This window comes from Bos mutus, chromosome 17 (assembly GCF_027580195.1).
Source record: "Bos mutus isolate GX-2022 chromosome 17, NWIPB_WYAK_1.1, whole genome shotgun sequence".
In the NCBI taxonomy this organism is placed as follows: Eukaryota; Metazoa; Chordata; class Mammalia; order Artiodactyla; family Bovidae; genus Bos; species Bos mutus.
The window spans coordinates 60,332,025-60,353,468 of record NC_091633.1 but is presented as its reverse complement, the minus strand read 5'-3'; the positions used below and the strand labels follow the sequence as shown (position 1 = coordinate 60,353,468).

General features: G+C 43.2%; 1 protein-coding gene across 3 annotated transcripts in view; it reads left to right on the top strand.

The window, feature by feature from the left end:
* The window catches only part of SLC10A7 (solute carrier family 10 member 7), a 317,217-nt gene that overhangs the window by 281,076 nt on the left and 14,697 nt on the right, over nt 1–21,444 (top strand). For all 3 annotated transcript variants that reach the window (XM_070386620.1, XM_070386619.1, XM_070386625.1), the window contains one exon: nt 1,674–1,747. In XM_070386620.1, the coding sequence (XP_070242721.1) occupies nt 1,674–1,747 (74 nt within the window). The remainder of the gene's footprint in view (nt 1–1,673; nt 1,748–21,444) is intronic.

Below are 21,444 nucleotides of genomic sequence, written 5' to 3'. Positions count from 1 at the left end.
ATGGTGGAGTCACTTTCTTTTGAGATCATTGACAGTTGGATAGATTGTTGTATCTGCAACTGTACAAAGTCAGGCTTTAAAACATTGTTCCTTTTGCTCACTCTCTTGTCTGAGTTCAGGGCGGGGAATGAATAGACTCATATAGACTCACTATGTCTTCAAACACTGATTCTGAAGGAAGGAATAGTTTCTAACATATCAAAGATGCAATAATAATAATTGCATTTCTAACCTTTTTGGTTCTGTAAATCTTTGTGATCTAAAATAGGAAATTTCAATATGATATTCACTAGTACCGATCCCCATAACATTCAATGGATTTTTAAAAGTTCCATATTATTTCTTTATTGAATTCTAGTATTTGAATGTCCCACTCCCAACACAGGCACAAATGATTGTGCAGTTTTGATGATCTGCTAGAGGGAGAATGGATACATGCATATGTATGGCTGAGTCCCTTCACTGTTTGACTGAAACTATCACAACGTTGTTAATTGGCTGTACTCCTATACAAAATTAAAAGTTCAAAAGGAAAAAAAGGATTACATGACAAAAATTTTAGCTCTAACATTTAATGGGATTTTGACTAAGCAAGATTTTTTTATCTTTAGCATTAGTGAAGTGAAGTGAAAGTCAAGGGCTTCACAGGTGGCTCAGTGGTAAAGAATTCACCTGCCAATGTAGGAGATGCAGGTTCAATCCCTGGGTCAGGAAGATCCCCTGGAGAAGGAAATGGCAACCCACTCCAGTATTTTTGCCTGAAGTCAGTCAGTCATGTCCAACTCTTTGTGACCCCATGAACTGTAGCTCGCCAGGCTCCTCTGTCCATGGGATTCTTCAGGCAAGAACACTGGAGCAGGTTCCATTCCCTTCTCCAGGGGATCCTCCCAACCTAGGGATCAAACCCAGGTCTCCTGCATTGCAGGCAGATCCTTTACCATCTGAGCCACCAGGGAAGCCTTCTAACATATTATTTAGCAGTTAAGAATAGACACAGGAGCTGGACATGGTTTAAATCCTGACTGTCACCCACTCCCTAGCTCTGAGGTCCTGGGTGGCTTACATAATTTCTGTGTGCCTCAGTTTTCTCATCTGTCAATAGGAATATCATACTGGCTACCTGATAGGATTTTTGTCTTTACATGCAAAGGCCTTAAAGGAATACTTGGTACATGATGATTGCTAAAAATTGGTAATTTGTTATTTTTACTGAAACATATGATGTTAAATCTTTGTTCACACCATGTAGTTCTCAAAGGTGTGCTGCCCAAAGGATGCGTTGCTCCTCGAAGGAAGCCTTTTTGGAGACACATTAACTCTTTCAAGCCACTGCATTAAAATCAAGTGACAGCCCAGTGAGTGCCCTAATGGAGTTTCTTGCTGCAGGATTTTTATAAAGTCCTGTGCCACAGACTGATGATGCATATGATCTTAGGAGACCTCCCCCACCACCAGCCACATTTTTAAGACTGTCTCTTTTTCATGCATAAACTAGAAATTACTCTCTAAAAAAAAATTTGGATATTTCTGTGCATTTGGGTATAGAATTACTGCTGTCTCCAGGATTGATCAAAAGGATGTTTGCATGAAGATAGGTACTACATTTGATTGAGGATGTGTTGAATAGGCTTTTTTATAACAGTATTTGTAAAGCTTTTTTTTTTTGCCCTCAGGAATAATTCGGGTTTCACACCAGCAGACACTGTAGCTGTCATGTTCTGTTCTACACACAAATCCCTCACGTTGGGTAAGTAATCCACAGACTGAAACACCAGCTTAATGTTACCTTCAGATAATTGCATCTTATGATTTTGAAATTCAAACAACTTTTCAAATTAAATGGGATGCGGGTATTGTCTACTTTGTCACCTAAAGAACGGTAGCAAAGTGGGGATCAGTCATGACTATGAAATACCGTCATGAATTAAACTCATTTTTGTGAGCCTAAATGTAATAGTGTAGAGTTTAGCTTTACTTGTAATCATGTTTTCCATTCTCATAGAAGGTTTTCAGGGTCGAATGTTCATGTTAAAAGTTGGGGAGTGGGGTAGTTGTCGGGGTGCAGTGAGCACAAACTTAGCTTTGGAAGGCCCTAGAGTGACCCCTGGAAGATGTTAACATATTTTCTGGAAGCTTGGAGCAGGGTGAAAATAACTGACATTAGTCTGAAGTTTGTTTCAGAATGTTATGTCTATAAAGAAGCAACAATATATTTAGTTATCGTGAACTCAGTCTCATTAGTACCTAAAGTGAAATAAATGAGTGAAGTCGCTCAGTCGTGTCCGACTCTTTGCAACCCCATGGACACCAGGCTCCTCTGTCCATGGGATTTTCTTGCCAAGAGTACTGGAATGGGTTGCCATTTCCTCCTCCAGGGAACTTCCCTGACCCAGGGATCCAACCCAGGTCTTCAACATTATAGACAGACGCTTTACCGTCTGAGCCACCAGGGAAGTCAAAGTGAAATAAGTATATATTTAATGGATAAAAATAGATCAAGAAAAGTGCTATTCCTTCCTTCCCTTTACCCAGTTTAAAGGCATTATCCCGATAACCTATCTAGTTATCTGGAATCCATGCTTTTAGTCATTAAAGAGCATTAAGGAATGAGAAACTTTATGGAAACATCATTCACACACTCCTTGGGGTAGTAGGCACATTGTGGTTAAACTCGTATTAAAACTTCCTTTACCTTTTGGTGTATAACTGACTTAACATTTCTCAAAGTCTGTTTATATTAAAGTTCAGTCTGTAAACTAGAAAACAAAGACATTTCATAATGGTTTTACTAGCCCCAGACATTTCTGTCTGATAGAATTATTTTCAGTCTTGCAAAGTTGGGGAAATGATTTAGAAATTGGACATACTCTTAAGCAATTGCTATCTAGGACTTCAGCTTATTTGAATAAATTATATGTGTACTGTCCCTTCAGTGCAATGTGTCTATTAGGTTTTCCTTAGAATCGTCGCCAAAAGGAAGCTGCGAGAGCTTTGGAAGCTACTTTCTGGTTCCAGATTTTGTGAACCTGGACAAAACACTTAAGCTCCCTGAACCTTAGCTTTCTCACTTTGTAAGGCTTTTTTCTACATTGTAAGGGTGTTGTAAAGACTGAAGGTAAAACTCGTTGAGTATCCAACACAGGACTTGTCCATAATACAAGTCAGTCCGTGAGAAAACGTGTTCCGTGATGGTGCTGTGTGTGGGTTGCTGTGGGTGGAGCCAGAGTTGCTGTGGGTGGAGCCACACCGAGAGAGCTTGGTGTGCTGCCTGGCACGTGACACACACCCTGAGCGCAGCAGCTATGATTAGTTATTGTTAACTGTCTTGCTCATGAATGTGTTACTGTTTCCAGGGTTTCAGTCCTCTGCCCTGGGTCCTGTTGATGTTCATATAACAGATATGGTTTAATTGTTGACCTCAGAAAGAATCCACCTGCACTTTCCCCCCCATGTCGCTGTTATAATGTGACGCCAGTGCTCCAGGTCTCCTGAAAAGGAAGGGGCTTCTATAAAGATAGGGAGGCCAGAGACTGGGTGCCTCCAGACCCCTCAGCAGTCACGAGTCAGGGACCAAAGGAGCCTGTGTGGTTAGAGCAGGTGCTGAGCCCTGGTTGCGTCCAGTATGCTTCCGCATCTCTGCCTCTGAAACCTGCCCCGCCCTTAGGATTTGCTTCTGTCAGGAAAACCTAGATGGATCGTGGGTTTTTAAAATTGATTTGTATTTATTTTTGGCTGTGCTGGGTCTTCGTTGCTGCGCGTGGGTTTTCTCTAGTCACAGCTAGCGGGGGCTCCTGTAGTGGCTGTGTGTGGGTTTCTCATTGAGGCGGCTTCTCTTGCGGTGGAGCTTGGGTTCTAGGGCCTGTGGGCTTCAGTAGTTGTGGCTCGCAGGGTCTAGAACATTGGCTCAAGAGTTAGTTGCACAGGCTTAGTTGCCCCACAGCGTGTGGGATCTTAGTTTCCAGACCATGGATTGAACCCCTGTCCCCTACACTGGCAGGCAGATTCTTAACCCTGGACCACCAGGAAAGCCCATGTTTATTTTTTTCTCCATAATTGTCTCCTGTGCTGGAGCTGGCCATGATGAGCAAAGCTCTACCCAAGAAGCATACTGCAACCTGATCAATATTCTTCTCTGTAAGCAAAATATTCATGCTATTTTTTTTTCATTTTTTTAACCTCAAAGCCATATCGTTCTGTTCTTGATGTGTCCTGATTTTCAGTCATCTGAAAAATTAGATGAACACCAATCAAAAGTAGCTATTTTACTGAAAACATTGGGGTTAACTTGGACTTTTGGTTTTGCAATATTCTCCCATGAAATAGATACTTGGATCCTGCAATAATATTCTAGTATGATAACTAAGTAACCATGGTTGTGTAAATCCTTAGTTATTCCCATAAGATGGTAGACCTACTCTCTCTTGGAATTGCAAGTCCTAAAGACTCATCCTGACTCTTCCATTGAAACATCCCCAGGCCTTCATTCCCATAGCTCCTGGATTAGGGAATTTTACTTGCAGCTAGGATATTCTATTACACCTTGATCACACCTGGCTCTCTGCCTGCAGTTTCCTAGGCCACATTTATAAAGAAGACCTCTTTGCTGCTTTCTTATCTCAGTAAGAAGCCACAGAGCACCCTTATTTCTACACGCAGCAAGGGATGTTTGGGTTCTATTGCTTGAATGGCCTTGTTGAGCCCTATAAATTTAGTGAATCAGTTTCACAAGGTCCAAAGCATATTTCCCTCTACTGGTGACCTGATGTCTCTGGTACAGAGGAGATGCATGGCAGTCACCCAAGCTACAGCCGATAATTATCCTAATGGACTTCTCATCTGCATGGCAATGATAAAGCATCACAATAAGTGTGAAGAATTCATGTTTCAGAAAGCAGGGGGCACATTTCAGGTAGGATCTATCACTCAGAGTGATACTTTCTCTTATTTCTCACCAAGATGAAAGATAGCAGATTAAAATATATCTATTTGGCGTGTAGGAAATATATTTGTCCCTTTTGTGATCACTGTCAAAATATTTCTTCTTGTGATTTTACACACACACACATGTGCATACACACACATACACATAATATCTCAAATAGAATACATTAGGAAAGTGCTATGAAATAACATTATTAGTATATCCAGTATTTGTATTTAAGAATAAATTATTGCAGGCCAAGTAGTATCCAGGTAACTAATGAACCAAAGATGGAAACTCTGGTTTTGGCAGCCTGCTGAGTATTCTCTTGTACATATGCTTGCAGTTTATTTTATTCTTCTTGCTTTTGCCCTGTCTCCATCTCTTCGATGTACTTGCATCTACACACATGCTGAATTTGATTCATTGCTTTTATTAGTGCCTCTGCCATTGATTGATTAGTTCTTCGTATTAGTACTTTTTCTATTGATTGATTGCAGATGAAGTGACTATTTGACCTTTAATTATGAGGCTTCCTATTGAAAATGACATTGAGCTATGGCTCCACATAATCCATCTGGAAAGCCTGACATGATGCCATTCCCTGGAGTTCGTTCAGGAAGAAAGAGGAGGCCTGGAGGAAGTGCAGAGCTTTCAGTGTGCTTCATCTAAGACAATTCTACGGGGCTTGTTTACTGCTCTCCTATAGTTGCAGCTCAGGGTTGGAAGTAATTATATTTTGTCAAGAGAGCCTCACTTGCTGTGGGTTGCTCCAAAAGCCATGAACTCTCCCAAATTATTTTCTAGTCTGATGGTGATATTTGTATAATAATGAGAAGGTATTTTACAGAGCAGAGTTGGGGGAACAGCTCGCACCCTAGTTACCAATGGTTCAGTGCCCAGTCAGTCAATAGAGCTCATCAGTACAGAAATTCAATCTGGGGGATCCTGCGGAATTAGTATTTAACTTCTACTTTATTGATCTTTTTCTCTTGAGTGTTCAAATCACTTTGCTTATCTAGAGTTCTAATGCATGTAGAAAGTTCTCACTGTTCCTAGAAAGAGGATGTTTAAAGATGTTTGAGATCCTTAAGTGTATGTTTAGGTTAGTTTTTCATGTTTTCAAATAGCAAAATGAAAGCATATACTCCTAGAGTGTGTCAACTGACAAATGGCAGTCAATTGTGAGACTCCAAGTCGTTTGCTATTTCCAAAAGCTTTTCTGAATTGAAGGAATGCTGTTCAAAATTTAAATACAGTGTCGTGATCAATGTGTATTAAAAGTCCACTGTGGGTCTTACCATTTCTAGACATTTGTGTACAAAGACCAATCAAGGCAGCTGTTCCTCATATTGAACTTCATTATGAGTCACAGTCACACAGCTGGGCTGTGAGAAGAAACTATGCATTAAAGCAGAAGGAATACAGCTTTTTGGGAGACATGGGATTCCGGAGAGAGTGGAAGGAATACAAACCTGATTCTGGTCTGAATTCCATTTCTCTCATCAAGTGTGAGTGAGTGAGTGAAAGTCACTCAGTCGTGTCTGACTCTTTGCGACCCCATGGACTATACAGTCCTTGGAATTCTCTAGGCCAGAATGCTGGAGTCGGCAGTCTTTCCCTTCTCCAGGGGATCTTCCCAACCCAGGGATCGAACCCAGGTCTCCCGCATTGCAGGTGGATTCTTTACCAGCTGAGCCACAAGGCTGGAACAAATCACTCAACTGGTGTCAGCCTCAATTTCCAAATCTGTAAAATGAGAAGATGGGTAAGATGATCCTTGAGATTCCTTCTAGTTTTAAGTTACTATGAATCAGGCGCTCAGTGACTACTTGACAGATAATACCACCATTCTACAACAGTTTCCCTGCTATATGTAAAAAGGAAGAGAGTGTTTTAAAGGAACATCTATGTAGATAATGTTATAATATTGCAAGAAAGGAAATATGGCTGTTACATCTTCCTATAGAGGCTAAAAAATGTCTTTATACTCTGCAAAGAGCTTCACAGCACTGGTCATGGTGCTCAGTCACTTCCGCCTCCGCACCCCACAGACTGTAGCCCTCTGCCGTCCTCTGTCCATGGGATTCTACAGGCAAGAATTCCACAGTGGATAGCCATTCCCTTTTCCAGTGGATCTTCCCAACCCAGGAATCGAATCTGCATCTCTTGCATCTCCTGCGTTGGCAGTCGAATTCTTTACCACTGAGCCACCTCAGGGTTTCATAGGAGAAACAAAATCTGAGAAGGATCTTGCTTTCAATTTTCTTTGAAAACTTTTCAAGAGTGCTACAGGATTACCCCACAACTTGAGCTGAAAAGATCATTTAATAACATCTCTTTAGTTATTAAATAAATAACATTTATTTAATAGTAAATAAATAACATTTACTAAATAATGATCATTTAGTAACATCATTTAATAACATCATTCCATTTCTCCAGGGGAAATGGAACTGAAATCTGAAAGTTTGCATTTGTTTTTCTTTTCCCATAAGGCTTCTCTGCGATTCTATCTGGCATATAAAGACTATTATCTTGATGAAGCTACCCTACAGTTGGGAAGCACTTTTTTAAAGCCTTTAACCATTAAGTCATGTTACCTAAACAACCTTAGTGTTGGCAAATCAATAATTATTATTTTTCATAAGAAGTGAAAGCATAGGAAAAAATCTAGAAATGTATCCCAGGTCATATAATTAACAGGGACTAGATTCCAGGTCTCCTAACTTCCAGAACTGCATTGGACAACAGGATAGAAAAGTTTTTCAAAGACCCAAAAGTACCAAACTGGTTCTGAGTATTATAAGTATATACTGGCAGTGTGAGTTTGAATCATTTAATTAATTGTTTAAAAACTACTTCTGATTACATTGCTAGATTACAAATGGCATTATTTCATTCTCTCTTATGGCTGAGTAATATTCTGTTGTGCGTGTGTGTGTGTGTGTGTGTATGTATATAGATATATATATAACATCTTTATACATTCTTCTAGCATCTGCCAGATTCTTAAAGATGCCACTGAAATTAAAGGCCCAGCAGGTCTTACCACCATGCTTAAGACAATTTAGGGGGAGTATCTGTCCTTCTGTACTGTTTTCTGATCCACATAAACAAAGAGAAAAATGCAGATTCTTGAACAAAGTGATACACTTATGTTCAGAGGTTTGAAGATTCAGTTCAGTTCAGTTGCTCAGTTGTGTCCAACTCTTTGCAACCCCATGAACTGCAGCACATCAGGCCTCCCTGTCCATCACCAACTCCCAGAGTTCACTCAAACTCACGTCCATCGAGTCGGGAATGCCATCCAGCCATCTGATCCTCTGTCGTCCCCTTCTCCTCCTGCCCCCAATCCCTCCCAGCATCAGAGTCTTTTCCAATGAGTCAGCTCTTCGCATGAGGTGGTCAAAGTACTGGAGTTTCAGTTCTAGCATCAGTCCTTCCAAAGAAATCCCAGGGCTGATCTCCTCTAGAATGGACTGGTAGGATCTCCTTGCAGTCCAAGGGACTCTCAAGAGTCTTCTCCAACACCACAGTTCAAAAGCATCAATTCTTCAGCACTCAGCTTTCTTCACAGTCCAACTCTCACATCCATACATGACCACTGGAAAAACCATAGCCTTGACTAGACAGATCTTTGTTGGCAAAGTAATGTCTCTGCTTTGAATATGCTATCTGGGTTGGTCATAACTTTCCTTCCAAGGAGTAAGCGTCTTTTAATTTCATGGAGCCCAAAAAAATAAAGTCTGACACTATTTCCACTGTTTTCCCATCTATTTCCCATGAAGTGATGGGACCAGATGCCATGATCTTAGTTTTCTGAATATTGAGCTTTAAGCCAACTTTTTCACTCTCCTCTTTCACTTTTTTCAAGAGGCTTTTTAGTTCCTCTTCACTTTCTGCCATAAGGGTGGTATCATCTGCATATCTGAGGTTATTGATATTTCTCCCAGCAATCTTGATTCCAGCTTGTGCTTCTTCCAGCCCAACATTTCTCATAATGTACTCTGCATAGAAGTTAAATAAGCAGGGTGACAATATACAGCCTTGACGTACTCCTTTTCCTATTTGGAACCAGTCTGTTGTTCCATGTCCAGTTCTAACTGTTGCTTCCTGACCTGCATATAGGTTTCTCAGGAGGCAGGTCAGGTGGTCTGGCATTCCCATCTCTCAGAATTTTCCACAGTTTATTGTGATCCTACTTCACTTTAAATTTTTGATTCTGAAATGGTGTCTGAACTTAATCACTGGTGTATCCAGACTGTAATAAAATTTTAGAAAGTCCCCAGGTTCTGCATAAATATCCAGTTGAAGACATTTAAACCTCTCTGAAGTTCCCTAACCTGATGCTCAAGTACCATTCTTCTTAATGATACAGCAGATATTCCTTATGTTCAATGTTCGCCAGGACCAAAGCCCCAATGCCCCCCCATTTCTGCTCCTTCTCCATGTTTCCTGTGCCAGGGACTGCCAGACATTTTAAACCACAACCTGCAGTTAGAAATACATTTTACAGTGTGATCCAGGAAACATTTGCATTAAAAAGTTTTACCAAATAACATTGACTCTCACTTTCTGTGATATATTCCATATTCCAGCCAAGTGCTAGATTAAAACCCATTGCATTGATTCTGTAACTCGTTAATGGATCATAATGCAAGGTCTGAAAACTACCACTTTACATCTTGCTTGGTGAAACTTTATACACTTTCTCAAATACTTACCATGTCAGCTTTGGCTATTGCTATGCCTTTTTCACTGAACCTTAACCCAAATTTCTGATACCACATGGGAACCAGAGCTGAATTAAGACTTGGAATGTTTCTTGATGTGCAGTAAGATCACCTCCATTTAGTTTTTGTTAATCCAGTTTACGTAACAGAGTTTCTATGCCTTTTGTTAGTATGTTTTTTAAATAATTTCTCTATTCAACATGTTTTTGATTAGTAATAATAACAAAGATTAATTGGGTACTTAATAGGCTAAATGCTTGTTACAAGAAGTAATTTACTTGAAAATATTTTATGCCAATGGTTCCTGTAGACTTCAGTGCCCAGGAGAGCCCACTGTTCTCATGGAAAATTCTCACGGGAATATTCAGCTACTATTTTATCAGAAAGAAAGTACGCCAGGGACTTCCCTGGTGGCTCAGTGGTTAAGAATCTGACTTCCAGTGCAGGGGATGGGGTTTCAGTCCCTGAGTAGGGAACTAAGATCCCACACACTGCCGGGTAACTAAGCCTGTGAGCCGCAACAAAGAGCCAGTGCAGCCAAAATTTTATAAAAAAAGAAAAGAAAAATGTATTCCGGAGGAAGCTACATGCTTCCTCTTTAATAAAAAGCATGCAAATGCTTCTATTATCTTGTATTTACCAGAGACTTTCCTAATTAGCATACTGAATTCAGAAATAGGTTTCTATTGAGGAAATTACAGCCTTTTGCTTTGTACGGTAAGTGTAATAAATGGACCTTCACTCACATGTAGACTGTCTTAAAACTTAAGAGTTGCACACTTCCCACTTGCTCAAAGAATCTAGGAAATCCTGTGTCCTGAATGTGAAATCCCCAGGGCTGCTCTGGGGGCCTGATCCCTACGGGGTTTTGTGTTCAGCCTCTGTCTGGAGGCCCTGAGGGCTTCCCAGGGGACTCAGTGGTAAAGAATCTGCCATCCAATGCAGGAGCCACAGTAGATGCAGGTTTGATCCCTAGGTCAGGAAGATCCCCTGGAATAGGAAATGGCAACCCACTGAAATATTCTTGCCTGGGAAATCCCATGGACAGTGCAGTCTGGTGGGGTACAGTCCATGGGGTCACAAGAGTCAGACACAACTGAGCACCTGAGCCCACACAGAGGCCGTGTAGGCCCCTGAGGCTGACCATTGGGGTGACTGAACCCTGCGTTGAGAGCCCTCTTATGCCACATGCTGGTGAGAAGCCCGGAGAGGTCAGAGCTGGGACTTCACGGAACACATTTACTGCTAATATGTGCTAAGTTAAAAATATCTGTATCTATAGAGCTTACTTTCATTCAGAACTGCTGGCGAAACTTTGGGGGTGGAGAAAATTTTCACCTACCTTCCAAATTTCTGTAGCCACTGTCTACTCTCTGCCGGAAGAATCTGGAACTTACGCCTGACCAGCTTGGCGCAGGATGTCCCCAAATCCCTTTCCACGCCCCAGCTCACTCCCACAGTCACCGCCACAAGGGAAGTGAGCTCCCAGGGGCACAAAAAGCTTGCACAGGTTATGTGACCCCAAGTGGCAGAGCCAGATATAAAGCCAGGTTGGACTCAGCCCCTGTCCCAAGCTGCAATGAGGGCTCCAGGAAGGTCTTGTGCTGTGAAGCTCAGCTCGAGGCTTATCCCTTGGTCACTGGTGTGAAAAGTCTAGGCTGGATGATCTCTGGGACCCTTCTGGTTCTAACAGTCAATAATTCGCTCTGATTTTGAAAGACTTAAGTGTAGCTTTAGAATATTGAGTTATTCAGAGAAACACCATAAGATCAGCATTTCCTAAAAGATGGCACTTAAAAATATAGCAAATTGGTCCCTTAAAAAAAAATGTAGATTACTGGGCCTTATTTGAGGGATTCAGAATTTTTAAGAATAAGACCTCGGAGCCTGATTTTTCAAACATATTCTAAAAAGTAGAGTGTTTACACAAAAGTGTGAGAGCCACCATATCATGTACATCCATAATCACATCCCAGCTTCTAGAGAAGCTAACTCACCCACTCAGGTTCTCAGGTCTCAGGGATGGAGCAGCAACAAGAGACGTCAGTGCTTACTTGCAGCAGCTTCACTGTAACCAAGCCCAACTCACAGTTGCTACTACAGCTCAACAGCAAGGAGACAGAACACCCCACATATTGCACAGCGGCACCTCCACCTGGGTACTGAATCTCTATCCCTCTGGGCCTCTTCATGTCAGTTGTTCCTGGTAGAAGCTTTTCATTCCACAGTTTCACATTTCTTTCAAAAGAAACACCACCGAGTCCTAGTTAGAAGGAGCTCTAAAGAGTTTCGTTTTACACATTGATAATCAACTCCCATGCCTGAAGCCAATGCACCCTGTGCTTCTGAGCGGGAAACCTCCACGAGAATTCAGGGCCCGTCCCTTCCGCGGGGGCCTCTGCCACATCCAGGAGGACCGACCACGGCCCCCCTTCCAGGGCTCCCTGTTCATCTCTGCACCCGCCGTCAGTTGCAGAGGGGATTGTTTATTATTATTAATATTTAGAAAGGTTGCCTCTAGCGGAACTAAAATGTGCATCACAGAACAACAGTTGTTTGCGCGTTTGAAGTGGAGCATCACACCCAGGAGAGCGCCTTCACTTGAAGTTTCTCTCTCCCCATCTCCACTTGCAAACAGAGATTGATGAATAACAATGATTGTTTCAGAATTGCCTCTCTCCCATTATTTATTTGGTCGTGTCTCTTCCCAGAAACCCCCTTAATTGAACCAGACACTATAAACCAGTTTGTGTGGATTTGATGACAGCCGGCTCCTTGCTTCTTTACAGTAAATAATAAAGGACTCCAAGGCTACAGAACGAGGTGACACCCACCTACTCCTTGTCCCCATCTGCAGCCCATGCAAAAAACGCCAGCCAGATAGTAGAGTCCGCTGCCCATTTGTTAAAGCCGTGGGGGATGCTGTAGGTTTTTGACAGATTACCCTGGAGGCAGGAAGAGATGTAAAATCGTACATAAAAGATTCCTGGGCCCCAGGAAGCCAGTTCATTTGGAAAGTCACCTGTCCTGAAGCTGAGCACACTCGTGGTTTTGGAGCAGTGACGTTTCCCAGGTTTGATCTCCATACTAGAACCCTGCTCTTCATGCTACCGTTACTGTACTCTAGTACTTCTAGAAGAAGCTTTTTCAATAATAATAAAAACCAACTCCTCTGCAGCTGACAGCAAGTGCAGGGGTGTGCAGGAATAAATAATGCCAGTGAAAAGAAGCTTTTAAAATATCACTTGCTCAATGCATGCATTCATTCAACAAGTGTTTATTTCATACCTGGTTTGCAGCAGGCACCATTCTGGGCCCTATTCTGTCCACAGCAGTGGACGAAATACGAAGACGTACTCCCCCTTATCCATCTTCCTTTCTAGTGGAGCTGAGCAAGCAAACACTCAGACATATGGTGCATCACATGATGGGAGGTGTGTGGAGAGATAAAACCAGAAAGGAGAATAAGAGGGCGAGATGGAGGCGGGGACATGTTAAGCTTAAAGGGGGCTTTGGGTCAAAGACCTGTAGGAAAGGGGGAGCAAGCCACACGATGTGTAGAGGAAGGAGGCTCCAACCAGAGGGAACGGTGAGGGCAAGGACCTGAAGCCACAAGGGGCTCAGCAAGTGGGAGGCAGAGGATGAAGAGGCCGGAGTTCAGGGAGTGGAAAGTGTGAGAAGGAAGGGGAGGATGCTGAAAGGGAGGATGGGTGATATGTGTGAGACCTCCTCGACCTGTCGTGAAAACTGCCTTCTACACAGAAGGCAAAGGGGATCCTTGAGAGGTTTGAGTGACACGATGCAGCTCCCACTTTGGCTGCTGTGTTAAATAAGGACTGGGCTTGGCCGGGGGGCAGGGTGCACCGGCAAGAAACAGGAAAGCCAGTCAAGAGCCTTTCATCCAGATGAAGGCTCAGGGTGGAGTGATTAAAGGTAATAGTGGAGGAGTGTTGAGAAGCTCTGGTGGTATTCTGAATGCCAAACGACTGGGGTCTGCTGACGAATGGGATGTGTATGTAAGAGAAGGAAATTAAAGATGATTCCGAGGGATTTGGCCTCGAGGGGACTAGAAGGGTGGAATTGCCATTTACTAGACTGGATAAGCGGAGAAGGCAATGGCACCCCACTCCAGTACTCTTGCCTGGAGAATCCCAGGGACAGGGGAGCCTGGTGGGCTGCCTTCTATGGGGTCACACAGAGTCAGACACGACTGAAGCGACTTAGCAGCAGCAGCAGCAGCAGACTGGATGAGATACAGATTTTACCCATGGAAGAGGGATGTGGGGCAGATCAAGAGTTCCATCTTGAATGTGCTAAGTTTGAGATGTCTTTTCAACATCCAAAGGAGAGCCGTCTTTGTGAGCCTAGAATTCTGGTCCAGGCTGGAGTGTTCAGCTTAAAGTAAGCCAGCAGGCTGAATGAGATCACTACAGAAAGGGTAGATAGAGCAGAAAAGGGCTCTGAGCACTGGCCCCTGAGGCACTCCAGAGGTTAGGGAGGCTATGAAATTACTTGGAGAGTAAAATGATATGTAATTCAAAATCAGCCAGACATATAGACGTCCAAACCGGCTAGCCTCTATCTTCCTCGCATTTCATAAGGTTGAGGTCACCATTAAATCAGAAAGTAGGCATGAAGTCATATGACACCCCCTGCAGACCAGGCACTGAATCAGGCACATGAATTGCCTTATTATCTCACTGGATCTTCACAAAAGCCCTGCACAGTAGTTATTGTTGATCCCATTGCCCAAGGTAGAAAACCAAGCCTCAGAGAGGTCAAGCAACTCACTTCAGTTTACACAGTGAAGAAAATGGCAAAGCCAGCACACAGCGACCACCAGTCTGTCTCCAGACACCCCTAGAATCCTCTGGCTCTCCCTTATTACCAGACCTGGCTTCTCAGCCTGACTCACATCAGAATCACCTGTTGGTTGCTCAGTCGTGTCCGACTCTTTGCAACTCCATGGACTGTAGCCCACTAGGCTCCTCTGTGGGATTCTCCAGGCGAGAACACCGGAGTGGGTTACCATTCCCTCCTCCATGAGGTTTTCCTGACTCAAGGATCAAACCTGGGTCTCCTAGAGGCAGATTCTGAACCATCTGAGCCACCAGGGAATCACCTGGGATCATTGCAAAACTGCCCGGACCCTCCCCAGACCTATTTCCTCCGAATGTCTCAGGATAGACCCGGGTATCACAGGTTTTACAGCTACCTGGGAGATTCTAATGAGCAGCTGGCACTGAAAACCACTGCCTTTGACCACTTCCTCTATTTGTGCACAGGTATGCTCCACTGTGTTCCAGAAAGGATTTCACCTGTTCATTTGCTAATAAAACTGACCGTGTGTTTATGCTGATCTGTGAAAACCACAATTCTTTGTGCTGTGATTAGATATCTAAGTTGAGCATTCAAAGTTTAAAGAAAACTGAGGGGATTAAAAAAAACATTATTTCCAGAAATGGTTTCCAGGGTTTTCTTCCTCTGCCTAAAAGTCTTGTGAATGACGTCTTGGCTCCCCAATCATTGAAACAGATGAAGGGCAGAAGAAGGTTTAGGTTAGCAAAAAATTTTCTAGCCAAGTTTAACTACAGAAATGTGAGTCAGCAGGTAAATAACTCTGATTTCTCATCCCAATCAGAACTGCCTTGTTCTTTTGTGTCAGAAGACATCTCTTCTGAGGCCTATGTTTATCATAAACATGGTACCGTCAAAAAGGAAATTACCAGCAGAGGGTGATTAATAGCCATGTTGACAAAACAAAAAGTGTGGGTGCATTTGGGTCGCTGTTTGCTCACATTTACCGCTTAACTACGATTTGGATGCCTTCTGGAAGTTCCTCTGTCCATTAAAAAGATTATCAATGCGAGATCTTAGGGGAAACTAAATTTAGGGTGTTGGAAGCTGTGGCAGAATGGGAAAGTGCCTGTCATATACATCAACCTCTCATTGCTGCTGCTGCTAAGTCGCTTCAGTCGTGTCTGACTCTGTGCGACCCCATAGACGGCAGCCCACCAGGCTCCCCTGTCCCTGGGATTCTCCAGGCAAGAACACTGGAGTGGGTTGCCCTTTCCTTCTCCAATGCATGAAAGTGAAAAGTGAAAGTGAAGTCGCTCAATCATGGCCGACCCTCAGTGACCATGGACTGCAGCCCACCAGGCTCCTCCATCCATGGGATTTGCCAGGCAAGAGTACTGGAGTGGGGTGCCATTGCCTTCTCATTGGCTCACACTTAAAATGTTCCAAGTGTTTTTCTTCATTATATAAAAACATATATTAAAAAATCTGTAAAACTAGGCATAGCTTCCCAGAGCCAATCAGATGGGGCCAGTTCTATGTTGGTGACCATGTTACATCTCTTCCGAGGACCCTATGTTATTTTTGTCCTGTGAAATTCTCATTCTATTTTTGAGGTTTCACATCCTGTGATTGTGAATATTAGGCACATTTTTCTCTTTAGAAGACAAATGGCTCTTCCTTCACAGCCCAGAAAGGGAAAAAAGTAAGCTCCCACTACTTCTTCCCACCTGTCTCCATGAATATGGTGACCCCTCCTGGAAGCTATCGCCGGCATCTGAATGAAGCCTCCACGGCTTCAGCTCTTTAATACATTCTTGAATTCCCTGTCTGCTAATTACTCCTACAATGCTGTCAGACAGGTGAGGGTGTACCTAATCTTCCGAGGCTGAAACCTTCTATTGGTAGAGTTAAATGTTTCATTGTCAGCATCTGGTGAGCCGGCTCAGGCCATTCATTAAACATCTTTTCCAATCAGAACATACCCGTTTCAAAACAGAAATAACACCAGCTGCTCATTTGGGTCTTTTCTTGCATCTTTATTTACATAAAACTTTCAGCAAAGGGGTAGGATTACAGCCCAGGTGATTGAAGGCTAAAATACAGTCTTTCCTTTTCTGATTGGGCTGGGAAATGGTCATCGACCAACTTTTATTCAAAGTGAGTAAAGGCTGGTTCTCTAAGCTCCTCTGTCAAAACGAATCTCTCTTTTCTTTGCAGACCTTTCTTTTGTAAATACTCTCTTCCTTGGGTTTTTCACCTTCCATTATTCTGTGTTAATATCATCAAACATCTCTTTCTTCCCGGTTCCTGGGTGCTCTTCCAGATCACCATTTTAGGCATGTAGCGTGGTGGAGGACACAGAGCTGGGGACCAGTCTGCCTGTGTTCACATCCCAACTATACCCTGTTGCTCGCTGTGCATAGCCTTGGGAAGATTTTTACTCATCTGTGGCCTCTGTTTTCTCATCTGAAAAGTGGAGATAATAACAGTAGCCTTACTCACATTATAGATATTCAGTTCAGTTCAGTTCAGTCACCCAGTCGTGTCCGACTCTTTGCGACCCCATGAATTGCAGCACGCCAGGCCTCCCTGTCCATCACCAACTCCCAGAGTTCACTCAAACTCATGTCCGTCGAGTCGGTGATGCCATCCAGCCATCTCATCCTCTGTTGTCCCCTTCTCCTCCTGCCTCCAATCCCTCCCAGCATCAGTCTTTTCCAATGAGTCAACTCTTCACATGAGGCGGCCAAAGTACTGGAGTTTCAGCTTTAGCATCATTCCTTCCAAAGAACACCCAGGACCGATCTCCTTTAGATTGGACTGGTTGGATCTCCTTGCAATCCAAGAGACTCTCAAGAGTCTTCTCCAACACCACAGTTCAAAAGCATCAATTCTTCGGCACTCAGCTTTCTTCACAGTCCAACTCTCACATCCATACATGACCACTGGAAAAACCATAGCCTTGACTAGACGGACCTTTGTTGGCAAAGTCATGTCTCTGCTTTTGAGTATGCTATCTGGGTTGGTAATAACTTTCCTTCCAAGGAGTAAGCGTCTTTTAATTTCATGGCTGCAGTCACCATCTGCAGTGATTTTGGAGCCCCCCAAAATAAAGTCTGACACTGTTTCCACTGTTTCCCCATCTATTTCCCATGAAGTGATGGATATGAAGAGTGAATAAGCTGATGTTGGCACATGCAGAATATCGTCTGCCTGACCCAGAGTAAGCCCTGTGTATTGGGTTGGCCAAAATAGTCATTTGGGTTTTTCCATATAATGTAACGGAAAAAACTGAACAAACTTTCTTGGCCAACGCAATAATGATTTTTCTGCAGTCTGTATTCCACCTGCCAACATACAAATAAAGGCCAAAAAGTCCGTGAGCTCCAGATACAGCTTCTGAAGTCCTCCCAGAGACGGGATGACTAAAATTACTGGAGAGATTGTTCCTCTCTCTTAGTAATGGCCTCGGACTTTCCGTTTGTACCGTTGTATTTGGTCATTTTCCTGTTCTTCTAGGCCTAAGTCTCCCTTCTGGATAAAGGGAGGTGTATTTTTATATATTATTATAGTATATATTTTATAGGGCTTCCCTGGTGGCTCAGACAGTAAAGAATCCATCCTCAATGCAGGAGATCGGGTTCGATCCCTGGGTCAGGAAGATCCCCTGGGGAGGGGAATGGCAACCCACACAGTATTCTTCTTGCCTGGAGAATCCCATGGACACAGGAGCCTGGTGGGCTACAGTCCATTGGGTCACAAAGAGTCAGACACGACTGAGCAACTAACACTTACATAGTGTATGTTTTATAATATATAAAATGTTATATGTTTGAATTCTGGTTTTGAAATGTGAAGGATAGATCTCTTGTACGCCATCTACAAGGAAGTAGGAAATTAAGTGAAATAAGTTCAAAAGACACAAAGGACATTTTTCAATATATTTCCTCTCCTACTCCACAACTCAATACTCATTTCAAAGTTTGAGTTCCATGGTTAGTCCAGTTTCTCTCCTTCCTACCATACCAAATATATATTTTTCCTATGAATTACAACCTTCACCTGGAGGAATGTGTAAATGATTCTCTTTATAGTTCAGTAAAGCAACTAGGAAAGTTTAACAAAAACTTACACTTACACGTCAACTTACACTTCAGTTCAGTTCAGTTCAGTCACTCAGTCGTGTCTGACTCTTTTGCAGACCCAAGGACTGCAGCACGCCAGGCCTCCCTGCCCATCACCAACTCCCAGAGTTTAGTCAAACTCATGTCCATTGAGTCGGTGATGCCATCCAACCGTCTCATCCTCTGTCGTCTGTCCCCTTCTCCTCCTGCCTTCACTCTTTCCCAGCATCAGGGTCTTTTCAAATGAGTCAGTTCTTTGCATCAGGTGGCCAAAGTACTGGAGTTTCAGCTTCAACATCAGTCCTTCCAATGAACATACCAAATATATATTTCTCCTATGAAATACAACCTTCTCCTGGAGGAATATGTAAATGATTCTCTTTATAGTTCAGTAAAGGAGCTAGGAAAGTTTAACAAAAACATCAACTTACACTTTGCATAGCTAAATAACAGCTGACTAGATGAAAAGAAACGGAACTCTGAGTCTTCCTAAGTGTCAAGGGGAGGGTGGTAGGAGAGCCCTGTAAAGACTGTAGACGGGATGTTTGGGTCCAGTCGGTTGAAGCACGTGGCCAAAACTCCCTGTGTGGATTTCCACATGTCCCTTTCGGTCTTGTATGCCATCTACAGAGATAACCATAGGATGCTTTTCAGGCCTCAGAGGTTGGGAATTAAAATTCCACTTGTACTTACCCGTGAAACTGGTATAAGATTGTCCTGTTTTTCGGTCAAAGGTCTAGCCAAGGGGGTTGTTAGCCATCCCCTAGCTGCTGCTGATGTCGCATTTGTGTTCAGTGATTTGGAAATGCCCTCATCTACGTGGATTCCCTGAACCCATCTCTGGGACGCTGAGAAAACTAGAAAGCTCTTATTTGCATATATTATTTAGTTGTACGTCATTTTAGATGTCTCCTTCTACTTGAAGGACAAAAATCTTTTCTTCTGTGGTTCAGAAAGCAACAACAGAAGTCCTGATGGTGATGGGACTTCCCTGGTCATCCAGTGATGAAGACCTCGCCCTCCAATGCAGGGACATGGGTTCCATCTCTGACCAGGGAGTTAAGATCCCACATGCCTCAGAGCCAAAACACCATGACATAAACAATATAAGCAAGATTGTAACAAATTCAATAAAGACTTTAGCTATGGTCCACATTAAAAAAAGAAACCTTAAGGAAGTCCTGATGGTGAAGTCACACCAGTTAAATGGCAGTTTTCAGTTACAGATGGAATGATAGGAAAAGAACAGGGAAGCACATAAAATGTAAATCATCAGCAAGGGAAGGGCAACCCAGTGTCGAAATACCTAAAAGGGACTTGCCTGGTGGTCCAGTGGCTAAGATTCCATGCTCCTAATGCAGGGAGCCCGAGTTTGATCCCTGGTCAGGAACTAGATCCCACATGCCACAACCAAAGATCCTGCAACGAAGACTGAAGATCCCAAGTGCCACAACTAAAACCCAGTGTAGCCAAATAAATAAAAATGAATAAATACCAAAATAAAATACTTTGGAGAATTTGAGCAAAAGACCAGTCATTTAGATGGGCATGAATGAGAGCAAGTCACATAATCCATGACATCCTGTCTGCCTTCCTAAGGGAATCTGCAGGAGGTGGACTTGCTAGCCTTTAGAATGTTCCAGAATGAGTTTCAGGGGACACCCTAGGCAAGCCAGAAGTAGGAGCATAATGTAATGCTGAGGGCTGTGCAGACTAAACCCCACCTGCTCCCACAGGCCACAGCTCAGGACGACTCTTGACTAATCTGGTGAGCCTCTCTCTGACGGACGGCAGGCCAAGCCATACCCACCAACCTGGAAGTGGGTTGCCATTCTTTAACTCACTCTAAAAGAGAGACAAAAATTAGAATAACCAGATGCTTACTGCATCCGTTTTGCCCGTCAGCTTTTTTCCTAGATGGCAGTGCTGTGCTTCCTCACTGCCCTGTGCCGTGACTCTGGTTGCGTGGTGTTTGCTCTGGCCCAGCGCTCTGTCGTCTCTCCTGGGTCAGTGAGTAAGAACACGAGCTCCGTGAAGGCAGGGGCTCCAGGTGGGGCTGGTTCAAGGCTTCTCTGTCCATGGGATTTTCTAGGCAAGAATTATTTACCGCACCTGGAATAGTGTCCAAAGACTTACTGCTTACCAGACATTGTGTACTGTTTCATTTCTGGTTATTAAGGGGGAAAAAACCTACAAAGTAGGTATATTTTACAGACGTGAAAACAGAGGTTCAGTCACTTGCCCGATGAGAGTAACAGGGTGATAAGTGGTAGGAGTGGGATTCCACCCAGGGCTCTCTTGTGTCTTGTATCAGCCTTCCTAACAGCTACACTGTACCGCCTCCTGTAGGCTACTGGACACAATAAATTATAAACCTCTGTATGAAGCAACAGCTATGTTAACTGAAAATTAGCTTGCTTTAGGATAATCCTGAAAGTCTTTTCTAATCAAATTCTAAAACTATTGTGTTTTGGAATCATCATTTCATATTCTATAAATGGCACATAATTGCCCCTTTGTTGGTGGCTCAGATGGTAAAGCATCTGGCTTTAATGCAGGAGACCCAGGTTCGATCCCTGGGTCAGGAAGATGCCCTGGAGAAGGAAATGGCAACCCATTCCAGTACTCTTGCCTGGAAAATTCCGTGGATGGAGGAGATAGTCCATGGGGTTGCAAAGAGTCGGACACAACTGAGCGACTTCACTTTCACTTTCATTTTAGTGGTTGGAATAAATCAGCATCAACAAGTTTAACTTTCTGTGAGCATTTGTCTCTGAAGAGAAAATGTGTGTGTGTGTGTGTGTGTGTGTGTGTGTGTGTGTGTTGGAGAGGGGGACCCAGACTAGCATTTAGTGATGCTGGA